Source organism: Marmota marmota, unplaced genomic scaffold (assembly GCF_001458135.2).
Source record: "Marmota marmota marmota unplaced genomic scaffold, marMar, whole genome shotgun sequence".
Taxonomy (NCBI): Eukaryota; Metazoa; Chordata; class Mammalia; order Rodentia; family Sciuridae; genus Marmota; species Marmota marmota.
The window spans coordinates 8,718,903-8,734,184 of record NW_025999924.1 but is presented as its reverse complement, the minus strand read 5'-3'; the positions used below and the strand labels follow the sequence as shown (position 1 = coordinate 8,734,184).

The 15,282-nt window shown below is 33.6% G+C and overlaps 1 protein-coding gene across 1 annotated transcript in view; it reads left to right on the top strand.

Moving 5' to 3' along the window:
• The window catches only part of Ndufs4 (NADH:ubiquinone oxidoreductase subunit S4), a 106,699-nt gene extending 92,759 nt beyond the window's left edge, over positions 1-13,940 (top strand). The window contains exon 5 of the mRNA XM_015497311.2: positions 13,729-13,940. Coding sequence (XP_015352797.1) covers positions 13,729-13,832 — 104 coding nt within the window. The 3' untranslated portion in view covers positions 13,833-13,940. The remainder of the gene's footprint in view (positions 1-13,728) is intronic.
• Positions 13,941-15,282: the final 1,342 nt, after the last annotated feature.

Here is a 15,282-nt window from a genome sequence, read left to right as displayed (position 1 = left end):
CCCCTCCCCTCCTCTCTCTCTACCTCCTCCACTGTATAACCCTGAGGGTCTCCTTCCATTTCCATGCAATTTCCCTTCTCTCTCCCTTTCCCTCCCACCTCTCATCCCTGTTTAATGTTAATCTTCTTCTCATGCTCTTCGTCCCTACTCTGTTCTTAGTTACTCTCCTTATATCAAAGAAGACATTTGGCATTTGTTTTTTTAAAAATTAGTTGAGAAGTACTATTATGTAAGGTTTATAGGATTAAGAGGCTGGTAACCTAGATTCTGATTCCACAATTATCCCCTTCACAGGAGAGCTTTAACAGTTCTTGCTTCACTGCACTTAATGTTTGATAAACATATTTATCTCATCTTTGAAATGAGAAGTTTGATTGGGCGATGCTCAAAACTATATTCTTTCAGGATTTTAAGTCCTCGAACCAGCTCATATGCCTTTATTTCTTACCCTCTAGCCCAATGACTTTCTTCTTCTTCTTCTTATTTTGGTACTAGGGATTTAACCCAGGGGCACTCTACCCCTGAGCTACATCTCCAGCCCTTTCTATTTTTTATTTTGTAACAGGGTGTTACTAAGTTGCCCATGCCTCAGCCTCCCTAGTTGCTGGGATTATAGGCATGTGCCATTGGACCCATCTTTTGAATTATATACTTAATAGAGTTATATTATGAATCAAGGATAAGTAGAAATTTATACTGCATATAATAGTGAAATAAAATATTTAAGACCAGTATTATATTATAAAATATATTTTCTTAAATATTATTCAATATTATTTAATTTTCTTAAATAAAAAGACCTGTAGAAAAATGGTTAAGAGGGGCTGGGGATGTGGCTCAAGCTGTAGCGCGCTTGCCTGGCATGTGTGCGGCCCGGGTTCGATCCTCAGCACCACATACAAACAAAGATGTTGTGTCTGCCGAAAACTAAAATAAATAAATAAATATTTAAAAAAAAAAAAAGAAAAGAAAAATGGTTAAGAGTACACTCATCTCTGAAACTATAGTTTCCTACCTGCTGTTGATCATTTCTGTAATTATCTGCTTTTGCTGTTTTTGAAAGCTTGGTTTTCTGAAATTTCATAGTAGGAAGGAAAGAAGAAAAGACTGAGTGCCTCTTACAACTTCTTTCCTCCCCCATTTCCCATCCTTCACTTTCCCACCCTTAACATACTAATACACAAAGCAAGAAAATATAAGTACCCCTGCGTCTATGGCTTTCATTGCAAGGCCTCATCCTAAACATCTCTCTTTAAGCTCAGCATCTATTCCAAAGGGAACTCTTCAAAGATAACCTTTCTTTATTAGAAGAGAATATCTGGGGCTTCCTCTGAAATGTAGATGAACCTTATTTCAATTCTTTGTGTACTGAAAAGACCCACCTTTCTCACCCTTGTGGCTTTTGTCTGTCCTTGTGTTATGTGAAGGATGGGGAGGAGAAGGAAGCTGCATCATGGAGAAAAGTGGCAGAAAACAGCTGTGGAAAATGTGGGTAGTAGAGGACTAAGATCTACTACCATTTACATGCTAATGAAAACCAGAAATGCCTCTCCACCCCCCCACACACCCATCCCACCCCTATTTGATCTGATTTGAAACTTTGTGACTTTTCTTTGGTATGTCATTTTGCCCCCTGTGTTTTTCTCATTGCTGTTAGCTATAAAAACTCTTTGAAATTCTCAAAATAAGGGAGGGCAGAGGACAAGCTGTGAAATTGCATTGTGTTCACAGTGGGTCTGTTGGGGAGGAAAACCAACCTCTGAAGTAACAAAAGGTAGAAGCAGGAAAGGAAGCCCACAGGTCCAGGCCTGGATCCTGAAAAAGATAGAACTTTCCTGAGGTGTATCAGTTAGGTCTGGACTTCCCACCTACTTTTAACCTCTTATGAGCTCAACCTCACATCCAGGTGACTGTTAAAAGATAACTTTCAAACTCTTCATAATGGGTACAAAATTCAAGTAAAAGAATTTATTTTTCATGATATAAGTGAACAGTTTATTTTCATGATATAAGTGAACAAGGCAGATGTTCTAACAAGTGCAAATTTATGTAGAATAAAGAATTTGAGGTCAATTGCAAATGGGGACAAAAGTTATTTTCCTTGGGGAAGAAGGGTGTCTGTAAGAACCAGTGGGACACAGGACAGAATCTGTATATGTGTGTGTGTGTGTGTGTGTGTGTGTTGTATACAACTTAAAAAGAGTTGCTAAATAGATAAAGACAAGAAAATGAGCTGAAAGCCTTATAATGTTGAAGGAGAAGGATATGCTAGAGTCTGTATTTTTCTATTGAAATTATGTTAGGCTCTTCCCCTAACCCCATCTCCCAACCCCACATTTTTGTTTTTTGAGGCTGGGTCTCCCTGTGTTACTCAAGATGGTCTGAAACTCCTGTGTTCAAGGTATCCTCCCATCTTGACCTCCCAAGTGTCTGGGACTATAGGCATGCAACATTGTACTTGGCTTCTCCCTATTTGATAGGAAATAATCTCAAATAGGGATTATTTATGATCACAAAATAAGATTGATGTACTTTTTTTGCCCTGATTATTTATATAGGTGTAGCAAGAATTAATTTTTAAGAATATTAATTTATCATATGTTTTCTTAAGTTTGCTTTAGTCAGAGTTTTCATAAAGAATCTCAGATTGTTCTTTTTTAAGTCTCTTCAGATTAGGAATCCAAGCTAAGAATTTGCCACTGTGTATGTGTTGTGCAGTACCTATTGATTTGGGCAAATCTTCCCTTCTCAAAATCCCCAGAATGTTTTCCCTGTAAGACAAGGAACTCTATAAGCCAGGTGCCAGGCCACTTTTCCTGCATAAAGTCAAACTTTGTTCCTTAACAGTGTCTGCTCATATCTGATTAAAGAGCATCATTTTCAAATATCTCATTACAAGTAAGGATTCGTTCCATATCAATGCTTCAAATCACATCCTATTAAAAGGAGGATAGATTGCTATTAAACATACGCAAATAAATATATTACCATAAAATTTAAGCATATTCAGTAAGAAATTCCAAATTCTGGAGGTGTCATGGAGGTAGAATGAGATTTGTAGTATTTCCATTTACAAAGAAAGCTGTACTAAGTTGTAATGAGTTGTAACATCTTAGGAAAAAGAAAGGGTTTCCTGATATATTGAAAATACAGAATAGTAAAACAGTACCAGTAACATCGCAAACACAAAACTACGGTCATCCTTTGTCAGTTCATTCAGTCCTATATAATTCTTATTCTATTGGATCATAATGTTTTTACTTCTTGACTAAAGTACTGGAAATCCTGACCCATTCAACTAGCAATGGTCTTAAAATTAAGGGGCAGCATCAAAAACCTATAATCCCCTAGTCCTTTTCTATGGGATTCTGAGATAGTGCTCCTTTGTTGAAGATGAAGTACTTTGGTCTGTAGCTCATTACAAGAGCTTTTAGGGAAGCATAAGCCTGAAACAAAACTATAGATCATAAAAGACTTAAATTAGTTGTAATTTTCACCAGTGGACTAGTTCACCACAGTGAAATATTTTTCACCAGAGTTCATAAGAAAAATAAGGTAACTTAAATTCAAGTCCAAAAAGTTGAGAAAATATCTGTAAAATATAATCACTGAAGCAAACTTTCAAAGAAAACAGTGAACACTCATCTGGTTTATCTAATCAAGGTTTTTTTGCTTTGTTTTTATTGATTTAAAAAATAAGTAAATAAATGGCAGCGGAATGCATTACAATTCTTATTACACATATATACCACAAGTTTTCTTATCTCTGTATTTAAAGTATTTTGACACCCAATTAGTGTCTTTATGCATGTACTTTTGATAATGATGTCTATCACATTCCACCATCCTTGTTAATCCCCTGCCCTCTCCCTTTCCCTCCCACCCATCTTCCCTATGTAGAATTCATCTATTCCTCCCATGCTCCCCCTTCTTACCCTACTATGAGAAAACATTCGGCATTTTTTTTTTGGGGGGGGGGGGATTGGCTAACTTCACTTAGCATTGCCGTTCTGGCTGGAGTGAGGTAAAATCTCTGTGTAGTTTTAATTTGCGTTTCTCTAATTACTAGAGATGTTGAGCAGTTTTTTATATACTTGTTGACCATTTGTATTCTTCTTTTGAGAAATATCTGTTCAGTTCCTTTCTTCATTTATTGATTTGGTTGTTTGTTTTTAGGTGTTCAGTTTTTTTTTTTTTAGTTCTTTGTACATTTATGAAATTCCTAGAGACATATAATCTACCCAGATTGAACCAGGAAGATGCAGACAACTTAAACAGATCAATTTCAAGTAACAAAGCTAGCATCACCCTGACAACAAAACCAACGACATATCAAGGAAAGAAAACTTCAGGGGCTGGGGTTGCGACTCAGTGGTGGAGTTCTTGCCTCACATGCATGAGGCCCAGGGTTCAATCCTCAGCACCACATTAAAAATAAATAAATAAAAATAAAGACATTTTAAAGAACAGAAAACTTCAGACCAAAATCCTTGATGGACATACATGCAAAAATTCACCAGAAGACTTCTAGAATCCACAAATGAATTCAAGAAAGTAGCAGGATACAAAATTGACACCTGTAAGTATCGTTCTTTTACCCACATAATGAACTTACTGAAAAAGCAACTTGGAAAACTATCAAATTCACAATAGCCATCCACACAATACTTGGGAATTAATCTAACAAGAAGGTAAAAAATGAAGACCTTAGAACATGAAACAGCCTTCCCAGTTTTTGGATAGGCAGTAACTAATATTGTCAAAATGGCCATACAACCAAAAGTGCTACTCAAATTCAATGTAATTCCCATCAAAATTCCAATGACATTCTCTCCAGAAATAGAAAAAGCAGTCATGAAATTCATTTGGAAAAATAAGAGACCCAGAACAGCCAAGGCAATCCTTAGTGAGAAAAGTGACCTCAAATTATACTATAGAGCTATAGTAACAAAACAGCATGACATTAGCACCCAAACAGGAATAAAGACCAGTGGAATAGAATAGAAGATAAAGAGACAAACCCNGATTTTTTTTTTTTTTTTTTTGCACAAACTCTAACCTAAGGCAAATAAAATTTTCTTTCTTGCAAATCTTATATAACTTTATGTGACCAGGTTTTGTCTTTTACCATTTTCTTTCTGGCACACTTTACTTTAGGACATGCCTGTTTTTCCTCTAGTATACAATTTATATCTTGTCACTTTGCATACAAAGTTATTTCATTACCTTAATATAAAGTCATAACCTCTGTGCCCCTATTAACTTCTAGTAGAGTTTCATTCATTTACATTGTATCTTTTAACCAAAGCTATTTTGATTTCATAGGGAAACTGGAATAATTTTAAAACTTACCAGTATTTTAGTCAACTGGCAGAACTCATGCTACAGCTTCTCCAAGTGGCAAAAATGAACATGTTCAGTAAAGATAGAGCCTTTCAGTAGCATATAAAAAGGAGAAGAATGTATGTATGAACTCAAAATTTAGCTTAGTGCTTATACAGGAGAGAAGATTTCTTTCTCATTCATTACTAGGTTCATGGCTAAGACTTTATAACAAAGGACAGATTAAATAGAGAAAGTACACAAATTCATTTAATATAATTTTATGTGACATGGACTTCAGAAATGAATACTCAGAAAGGGAAATCCGTATGTTTCAATGAAGTAGTGCATAGTTGTACAGAAATTTGATTGAACAACCAATGGTAATAAACTAGGAGAACTTAGGCCTGGTCGGATTATCCTGTGTCCCTCTGTGGCATTCCTTTCTTCTGGGTATAGGATAAATGACAGGAAAGCCAAGGAATTCTTTTATGTACTGCTTGAAAGGATAAGGGCTTAGAAAGAGTTGCCCTTTGCTTCTGCTATTTCCTTAAATGCCAAGGTGGCACATTTGGAGGTAATGTATTCTGAGCCCCATTATAATCAATGGCTCAGTATTCTGTCTTATTTAGAAATGACCTAAGTATCTAATAAATGTCCATTAATACCATCCAAGTTTTTAAGTTACTGAATAATCTTAGAAATTATTTTTTAAGGTAACATAACTGTAGAATATAATTGCTTTTGAAACAAAGATTCCTGAAAAATTGATCAAGTTGGTTAAAATACAGATTTAAATTTTTCATGACTATACACATTAAACAAAAATGCTAATTTATTCCATCAGTAAACTCTTACAGCTTTAGAAAGAACATATTGAAGTAAAATAATTCATGTTTGTATTTTGTCTAACAATGACAGTCAGAAAACATAGTTGTTTTTATTAAGCCAAAATTATTAGTCTTGTTTGCCAAAGATTTACCTACATTATGCAAACTTGAATTCTTAAAATGTTTGTTAATCTCTTTAATAATACTTTGTAAATCTAGAAGGTTGAAGATATTAGAAATTCAGGGTGTTTGTTTTGTTTTGTTTTTTAGAATTTTAGGGTTATTCAATTCGTATAACTTATGTATAAACTAATCAGAACAGAACTTAAAGAGATTTTATAATTTAATTCATTAATGTCATGTGGAGGTAGAAAGACATTACCTACATACACTTGAGCAGAAAAGGTTTTTCTGTATTATAGTATGTAATAACTGTATGTTGGTAGCTTTGTCAGTCACACAGAGAATTTATTACTTCAATTCTAAAGTATCAGCCAAGGGTTAATAAACACAGAATTGTGAAATATACTGGTTCATGCCAAAGAGCTGTTCTCTTCTCACTGAGTATAAATTCTTAATTGATTTGAGCTCAAAATACAAAGAACTAATAAACCAGATTCTCTCTCTTACCTTACCCAACAAAGAATAGACCTCTATAAACTATTAATCTGCTTACAGGGATCATCTAATGGTCAAACTGTTGTAAAACCAATTCCCAAAATTAATTCAAAATCAAAGATAGCAAAACAGTCAGCAAAGGTCTCTTGCTGCTTTGGATTCACTTCATGGAGACAAGAAAAGATATATGTGGGCCTAAGAATGGGTGTGCCATTTCTTTGGTGGAGAAGTTTGCCTGCTTTTAGTTTTTGAATCTGTTGGATGTCTCAATGGGATTTCCAAAATTGTAGAGAGAAAATTTTCAGGAAAATAGTCATAACATAAACATAAATATAAAAATGAACATGTATTAAATAATTTATGTTATTTATGTGATTCTGGCAGATGTTATAAACCAGTTCAAACAAGTCAAGACAACACAAGTTTATGTGGGGTAAAGGAATATTGAGATAAATTGCAAATGGAAACAAAACTGTTTTTTTCCAGGACTAGGGTAAGTGGGAGGGTGAATTAAATCACAATGAGACAGGACAGAATTTCTGTATCTGTCAGTTACAGTTGATTCACCTTATTCATGATAATCATGTTTTGTAAAGTCACCAGGAACACCAAATTAGCAAATATTGAACAATTGTTCCCAAGGAAATAACACACATGGGTTTCCACAAGCCTCTGGTTATGTCCTTTCATTAACAGATCAATACTAAGTACTTCTGTTTAAGACACCTCATTTAATATGTATTGTTTATTCATCAACATTGAACTTGAAGCCAACAACACTGTTATTCATACCCGAACAAGCCTATCTAACACCCATATTGATATATCACAATCTTTTTGTGCTTAGGGAAACTAGACAGACTTCAGCACTATGCTTTGCGGACCATTTTAAAAAATGAAATCACCAAAAAGAAGTGTGCGCGTGCGTGCACGTGTGTGTGTGGGGGGTGCCCCCCCCCCACACACACACAAAAAAAAAAAAAAGTGACTCTAAATAGACCTTGAAAAGTACACTTGTTTACAGTGTGAGTGCTGAAACAAGAAGGGCAGAACATTACCTTGTTTGACCTTAACTGGGAACATGTGTATTGGGCAACTCAAATTTTTTGCCATTCTGTGCATGTCATAAATGACCATAGGACCACTAAGAGTGTTAATATAGGAGTTACAAATTTTAGTAAATGAATTCACAAATAATGAGGTTTATTTGTATCTACAAAGGTTTGGGGTTTTATGTGTTTATTTTTTAACCTAGCTCTTTTCCTTCCAGTCTCTAATCCCAGGGGCTCAGGAGGAAGGCAGGAAGGAAGCAACAAAAGGGGTGGAGGAAGAAGAGAAGTTTGAAATAAATTTTCTCATATTGGTAGAGTTAACACATAGTGGCTTAGTGTGTTATGGGTTAAATACAATTCTGGAAATTCCTATGCATAGCCCATACCCAAATCAATTACATCAAAATTTCTGGGAGTGATTTTGGGCTATTCATGTATAGTTTCTTTCTTCAGAAAACATGTTATGAATTCTAACAATTGTTTCAAATGTACTTTTGGAACACAAAGCTACAATAATTAAAATCTTTTGATTTGTGGCAAATTCTGAATACCATTGATTCCAGTTACTGCTTTGAAAATAAGAATAAACTATATAGCAAGTTATTATTTGAAAAGATAAAATTTAATGGGATCATTAAACTGATATCAAAGAGTTTTTGTTTAGAGAGGTATTGTAACTGTAGGATATTAATTAATAATATATATTTCAAATGTGCCTCATGTTTGCACATTATTTGCTTGTGAAATCATAGATAATTTCATGGAAATAACTGCTTTGCCCGTGTACAAAACTTTATTATATCTCCTCTATAATATTTCCTAAAAGAATATCTAAGATGCTTTTAAATTATTCTAAACCTTCTCTCTCGGAATCGCTATATTAGATACTTGGTTAATTTCAAAGTAGTCAAGGGACATTTTATAAAGTGAAATTCCTGAAAAACTATCCCCCCACTTTAAAATATATATTAGGTTTATGCTTTGCTTTCAGTCAGGTATAATGTCAGGGTACAGCCTAATGAGGAATCTTGAAACATTGCAAGTTCCAATGTCCATCTCTTTAGCTTCCCAAAGCTTTGCTATTCTGATCCCATAGTTAGCAGTAACTTCCAGTTATGTCAGCTTGTGCCAAATTATGTGATGGTTCTTGTTCTGGCATAAATTAAACTTCACTTCCAAACTAAAGTCAGGGTTGAGATTATATTATTAAAGGAGCAAGATCTTTCACAGGACATGAATTAATATTATTAGAGGTAAGACAATAAAAGAATCAATGAAATTTTGTCTTTATTTTTGCATTACTGAACCGTAAACAAAATGGTTCCATAAACAAAGATAAATGGAATTAATTTTCTTTTTGTCTCATACGTGGAAGTTGTTAAGTTCATTGCTGTTATCTGATTTTGTTCAGGGGCTTTTTCTTTCTTTGGTGTATGAAAAGGTCACACCAAACAGTCATATCATAGGAAATAGAACATTCCAACCACAATATGGTTATCTACAAAATAAATTGACATGTTTCTTGAAAAAAAAAAATTGGACATTGGCTGTTAAAGATCACATTTTAATTTTACTAGAACATTTTCCAGAGGTACTGCTCCCATAGTAGGGTTTAAAGCATTCCAGTGTGAAACAGCAAAAGGAATCAGCTACTTATCATTTAGGTGCTGGTGGTTGGATTTGTGGCAAATCCATGCCATATGGCTACTCTGCTCAGAGGGAAATGATGGCAGCCCTAAGAGATTTACCCCATCCTTTTGGGCTGCTGCCTCAGACTCAGTTGCTTTGATCTTCTGTTGCGCAGCTGGGAAAAGTAAAGGCTAGTTTTTAAGTGTCCTAAAAAGAGAACATATGGGACCATTGTTTTAGACTGTACCTTCATTTCATATAAGCATTCTTTTGAGGGTACAAGTGTTTTCATTTGAACTCATCAGAAAAATGTTTGGGTTATTTAAAAAAATAAAAAAGCTAAAAAATATTATTTCTTTCCTAAATTCCAGTACTTTATTTCTTGCAAGATACATTGCTTTATTCCCTTTTACAAACAAATTTCAAGTGTATATAGGAAAGACAAGTGTCATTCATGTAACTTTCCCATTGGTAAGTATATGTTTAATGTCTTTTCAAGTGCTGTTATTCTTACTTTGTCTTTTTTTGGCCAAAGTTTACCACTTACTCCAGTAATTTTTACGTTCAAGTATAGTGAGACCAGTAAATGTGTTCTTCTAGTCACTGGAAGGTAAAATACTTTGGAGGGGTGATGCTTGAAAATATGATCAGACTCTTTACAGTATAACAAAAAGGAGCAAAATTTACTGTAATAACAGTCGTATATAGTAGAAAAGTTTTCAGAATGATGGATAGAAAAACCAGAAGTTTTCTAGTCTTGTTTTATTTTCCATTTCTACTATGAATTGCCATAAAACTCCCTCATGTCATTCTTTGCTTTGACTTAATGAGAGAAGCATGGTTGTTTATTCATCTTTAGTAACAAAGTTGTTTTCCACAGAAAAATGTGAGGGAGATAAACCTAACAATCATAGATGGTTGTAGCATAGTAATAAAGAGATTATGTTGGCAAATGCAGGTTTCCTCCACATGTATTTTTGTTAGTTTTTCCTAGGGTGTTTTTTGCATCCATATTCTAAACACTATCATGATACTTCTATTTATTGTTATCACCATCAACAGCAACTAGAATCTGGCTCACAATTCCCAGGAGAAAACCCAAACCAGTTGTTCCTTTATGGAACAACTCCAGTCTCACATTGCAGTGACCCTGGCAACATTTTGAAAACTTTCTGACCACAACAGATATCAGACCTATGTCCGAGTTCTGATGTAGTAAAATGAATGAATTCTTTTTCTCTCAATTGTGTGTTTGTGTGTAGTTCCGATTCCTAAATATTTCCGAATGCTCTCTCGTTTCTTCTGCATTTCCTCTCATAATGTTCTTATTGATCTGGCAGGTGTATTCGGAAACCTTTGAGGGTGAAAAGAACACAAGTTCTCACTCCCATCACTTAGCAAAAAGATCATAGAGGTTTTGAGTAATTTGCTAATAGCCATTATAACCAAATATGAAACTATACTTGAACCTATGTATGTTCTCCATAATTGGGTATGGAGCAGCAGGGACTGGGGAAACAGACTTATTTTCCAGGGATTCTTAAGTCTTTTCAAAATATTTTTTTAATTGGAAAATATTTATACAGTCACATGAGTTGAAAGGAAACGGGCAAAATAAAAATTGCAATTTGGAATTTTAAAATAATTTAGTTATTTGTATGAGGTGATTAGGTGCATAGCTTTAAAGTCAACCTGGATTAAAATTCTGGCTTTGGGACTCACTAGCCATGTGAACTTAGGATTTATTTTCTCTATGCTTTATTTTTCCTCATGACTAAATATAAAATTAAGGTATACTTCATAATTCAAGGAACTTACAAACTTAAAAATATATATATAAAGTACATTTTTTGCACTTAACACAGGGTCTAGAGCATAGAACAGTACACCATGTATGTTCTTATATCAAAACCTTTGTAGTTGTTGCTGTTCTCTTGTCTGAAAGCTCTTTTCAGAGATGTCGACATGGTTCATTCCTGACCTCCTGAAAGTCTGAAATGTTACCTTCTCAGAGAAAGGAGCCTTCTTTGTCTTTCTGGTCTGAAATGTTGTTTCCTTAGTGCTCATTAGCCTATAATAAGTATTTTAATTTAGGCATTACTGTGTTAGAACTTAGTATATTATTCACTTACTTGTTAATTTCTCTTTTCTACCTAAAGAAGTTTGGGAAATTTTTGTTTTGTTTATTGTCTTGCATTCTGTGTCTGAAAATTGTCCTTGACACAAATTAGGCAATCAGTAATTAAGTGAATAGCAAATGTTCAGTAAGTATTATTGGTTATACCTGCTGTATTGAATTGAGTATTTTTTGTAATTATTAACATTTGCTGATTATTGTGGGATGTACTTAAGAAATTTATGAAGTTATGCTGAGTTTATTTGAAAACCGAAGCCCCGGTCTGTAGTAAATAACTAGTTTAAATTATAGCAAACTTCTCACAACATTGCAAATTAAAATTTAATGAACTCCAATGTGATGGAAATGTGTTCACGTCCACCCTTTATACAAAAGTTATTAATTAGGATAATAGCTTAACCTTTATTGAGTGCTTATGATAAATCACAAGTGATAACACAGCAATATAGTTGAGGCATGGGCTCTAGAATCAAATGTTCAAATCCTAATTGTACCCCTTCCTGGCTGAATGACCTTGTATTAGTTAACCTGTCTGACGCTTGTTTTACTCAGCTATACAAAGGGAATAGTATTAATTTATTTATAGGTTTTAGAAAAAGTACCTTTCTCATAGAACTCAATAAATGATTAAGTGCCAATGCTTTCTAAGCACTTTACATACATTTGCTTAATCCTCATGACGGCCTTATGAAGTAGGAACTATTTCATGTTCTTTAGTAAATTGTTTGAAAGGGAAATAACTACTTATAAATATACTTACTTTATAGGAGTGAGTTTGAGTAGGAGAGTACTCAAAACAATTTTTTCTACTCTGAAAGTAAGGTTATATGGAGCAAATTATTGAATCAGTATTTTCTCTCTCAAATTTTGATGTTTAATTTGCCTTCGTGTTTCCCATTTCTATATAGCTAATGAACTTTTCTTTGAAGATGGAGTTCTAGCATTAGGAATAGGGTAGTTTAAAGGATCAATTTGAAGTATTGTGTTAAATGTTATTATTTTCCTTTTTTGGACACAAAGTAGTATATTTCAATGACTTAAGTTTCAAAGATTTTACTTTGTGACAAAATTAAACTTCGGCTAAGGCATTATTGAGACTTAAGCTTTGTGGCAGCAAGTACTGTACTCACGAAGAGGCACTAGAGTTCCTTGGAACATAATAAGATCAAGAAACACTTATTTGAACTATATGATATTCAGTTTGGACATTTTATACATGACTTACGTGAATCAGATGTTTCAAGGTGAGTTGTGTGAAGAAAGTCCTCAGATAGAAGAATGATAAATTACAGGAATAGAAGATGGATCTTATGATGAAAAGTAAAAGTTAAAGGGGTTGCTCAATCTTCTCCCCTTTTCTTAGACTGAAGGACAGGACATGAAGAATATGTAGACATAAATAAAACCGGTTTTCAAAATTATAAACCTTGAAAAGAATGTATAGAGAAACTGTAAACTGTAGGAAATTAGGAGATAGTTTTGACCAGTGGTTCTCAATTTTCCATGCATAAAAGCTTCTGGAATTGAGAGTTAAAGGACAGCTCTCTGGTTCCCAACCAGAGACTCTAATCCAATGGGCCTGTAGTCAGGCCTAACCATTTGTAGTTTTCAAGTACTTCCACACTATTCTGATACAGATAGCCCCTGAAACACATGTTGGAAAAAACTGGTGATGGAACTGAATGTATGCCCTGTGCACACAGCGCACACACACAAAGTTTTTCCATCATCTCAGATGAGTTCTAAATTCACATACAGACACCAGAGTTTAGAAGAACAGTGAGATGAATTTTATTGTTCGGTGTTCTTCGTTGCAGTTATTAACGAAGTCACATGTTAAGCTTCATAGAGAAAACTAAATTTTAAATAACACATAACCATCAGTACTTGAGTAAGGAGAAATTAAATCATAAATTATACCTTTGAGATCTGATAAGTCATATTCAGATAATGTTTGGACCGTCTTGGCACAGAGGATTATAAAGGAACAAATTACTAAGTATTTATATTTCTGTTGTGTTGACATTTACACTTGGTAAATGAACATTAAATTATAATAGCCACCGCTTTCTGTGTTCTTCAGTTATCCTCTTAAATTCTGTTTCTGTTGAGTTTATGTTTTTGTTTATTCCCCCTCTAGGATGGAGCTATGACATTGAAGAGAGGAAAGTTCCAAAACCCAAGTCCAAGTCGTATGGTGCAAACTTTTCTTGGAACAAAAGAACAAGAGTATCCACAAAATAGATTGGCACTGACTGTATCTCTACTTGACTGTGAATAAAGTCAGCTGTGCAGTATTTATCGCCCATGTACACATCTCTTAATCACCTAATAAATTTGACCTTAAAATTATAGATATATTTTGCAGTTTCTGTTTTGTTTTTTAATGTCTCAAACACGTTACAATTTCCTATGTAGAGAGGAGATTTTAGGTGATCATACTTCTAGGAAATTGTGGTACTTAGAATCTATAAAAGGGAATGCTTGAAATCAGTTGCAACCTTGAAGTTTTGTGCTTGGCTTTTTATATAGCTATTTTCAAGTTAATGGTGTTTAAGATATCGGCCATCATTATTAAAATGTTTAGAAATTCTTCTGTTCTGTCATAAGTAGAGAAGTATATAACATTACAATCTGATAAACATTAGCCCAAATCTCCTTATTAAAATTCTCTTTTTTTAATTAGAACTTTTTTTATTTTCTAAGCTTTTATAAAACTGAATGAATTGTGTTCCATACTAATTTCTACCCATCAACACTTCATGACTGTGAAGTGTCCAGTGAATATTTTATAATTAGGAAATGAAAGATTCAAAGAAAAAAAAAAAAACAGTTCATTGTTGGGAACTTTAGTGTTCTCTGTAGTTTTTTGAAAATATAAGTAAATACATGTTTTTATTGATTAACTATCAGGTTATATGTTCTTAAGCTCTTTAATAAACCTTTGTAGACCAACCCTCATAATAACCATTAGATAGGTACTATTATTTTCACAATTTACTCAAGAAAAACATAAATCAAGGCTTACAAGGATTATATAACATGCTCATGATCACACAGATCTTATATGCCAAAGCTAGGACTGGCACCTGTATCTTGTCTTTAAAGCAAATATCCTTTTAACTACTATGGTTAAAAAGAAATAGATTTGATTAATGGCAGCTTATTTCTTTGGATTGTTAATATGTTCTTTAATGTTTTTAAAGTTATATTTTTTCTCAGAATTGCATTTCATAAAAACAAATAGCACATTGATCTAGATCAATAAGAAAATACATCAGAGTATTAATCTATACAACTTTGTTTTGGAGAACATGTTGAAAATCTTTGTTTAAAATGTTAATTCTAAAAAATTTAATTCTAGGCAGACAATCTGAGGGTACACAGAGAGATAAATATGCAAAGATATTTATTACAGAATTGTTTTTAAAAGCTAATAATTTGAAACAGTGTCTATTTAATGAAGTTAAAAATAACAAGAAATATCTATGAACTTTTAAGAATTATGTTCAAGTATATTGCTACGTGAAAAAAAAACAAGAATAATAAGTGACATGTGGGAGTGACAGGGTAGCAAATGTTTCCATACACACACACACACACACACACACCTGTATATATACACAGTTATATACATGAAGTTTCACTATAATTCATGTTGGCTATCTTAAGCTTTTCTTGAAAATATGTGTTG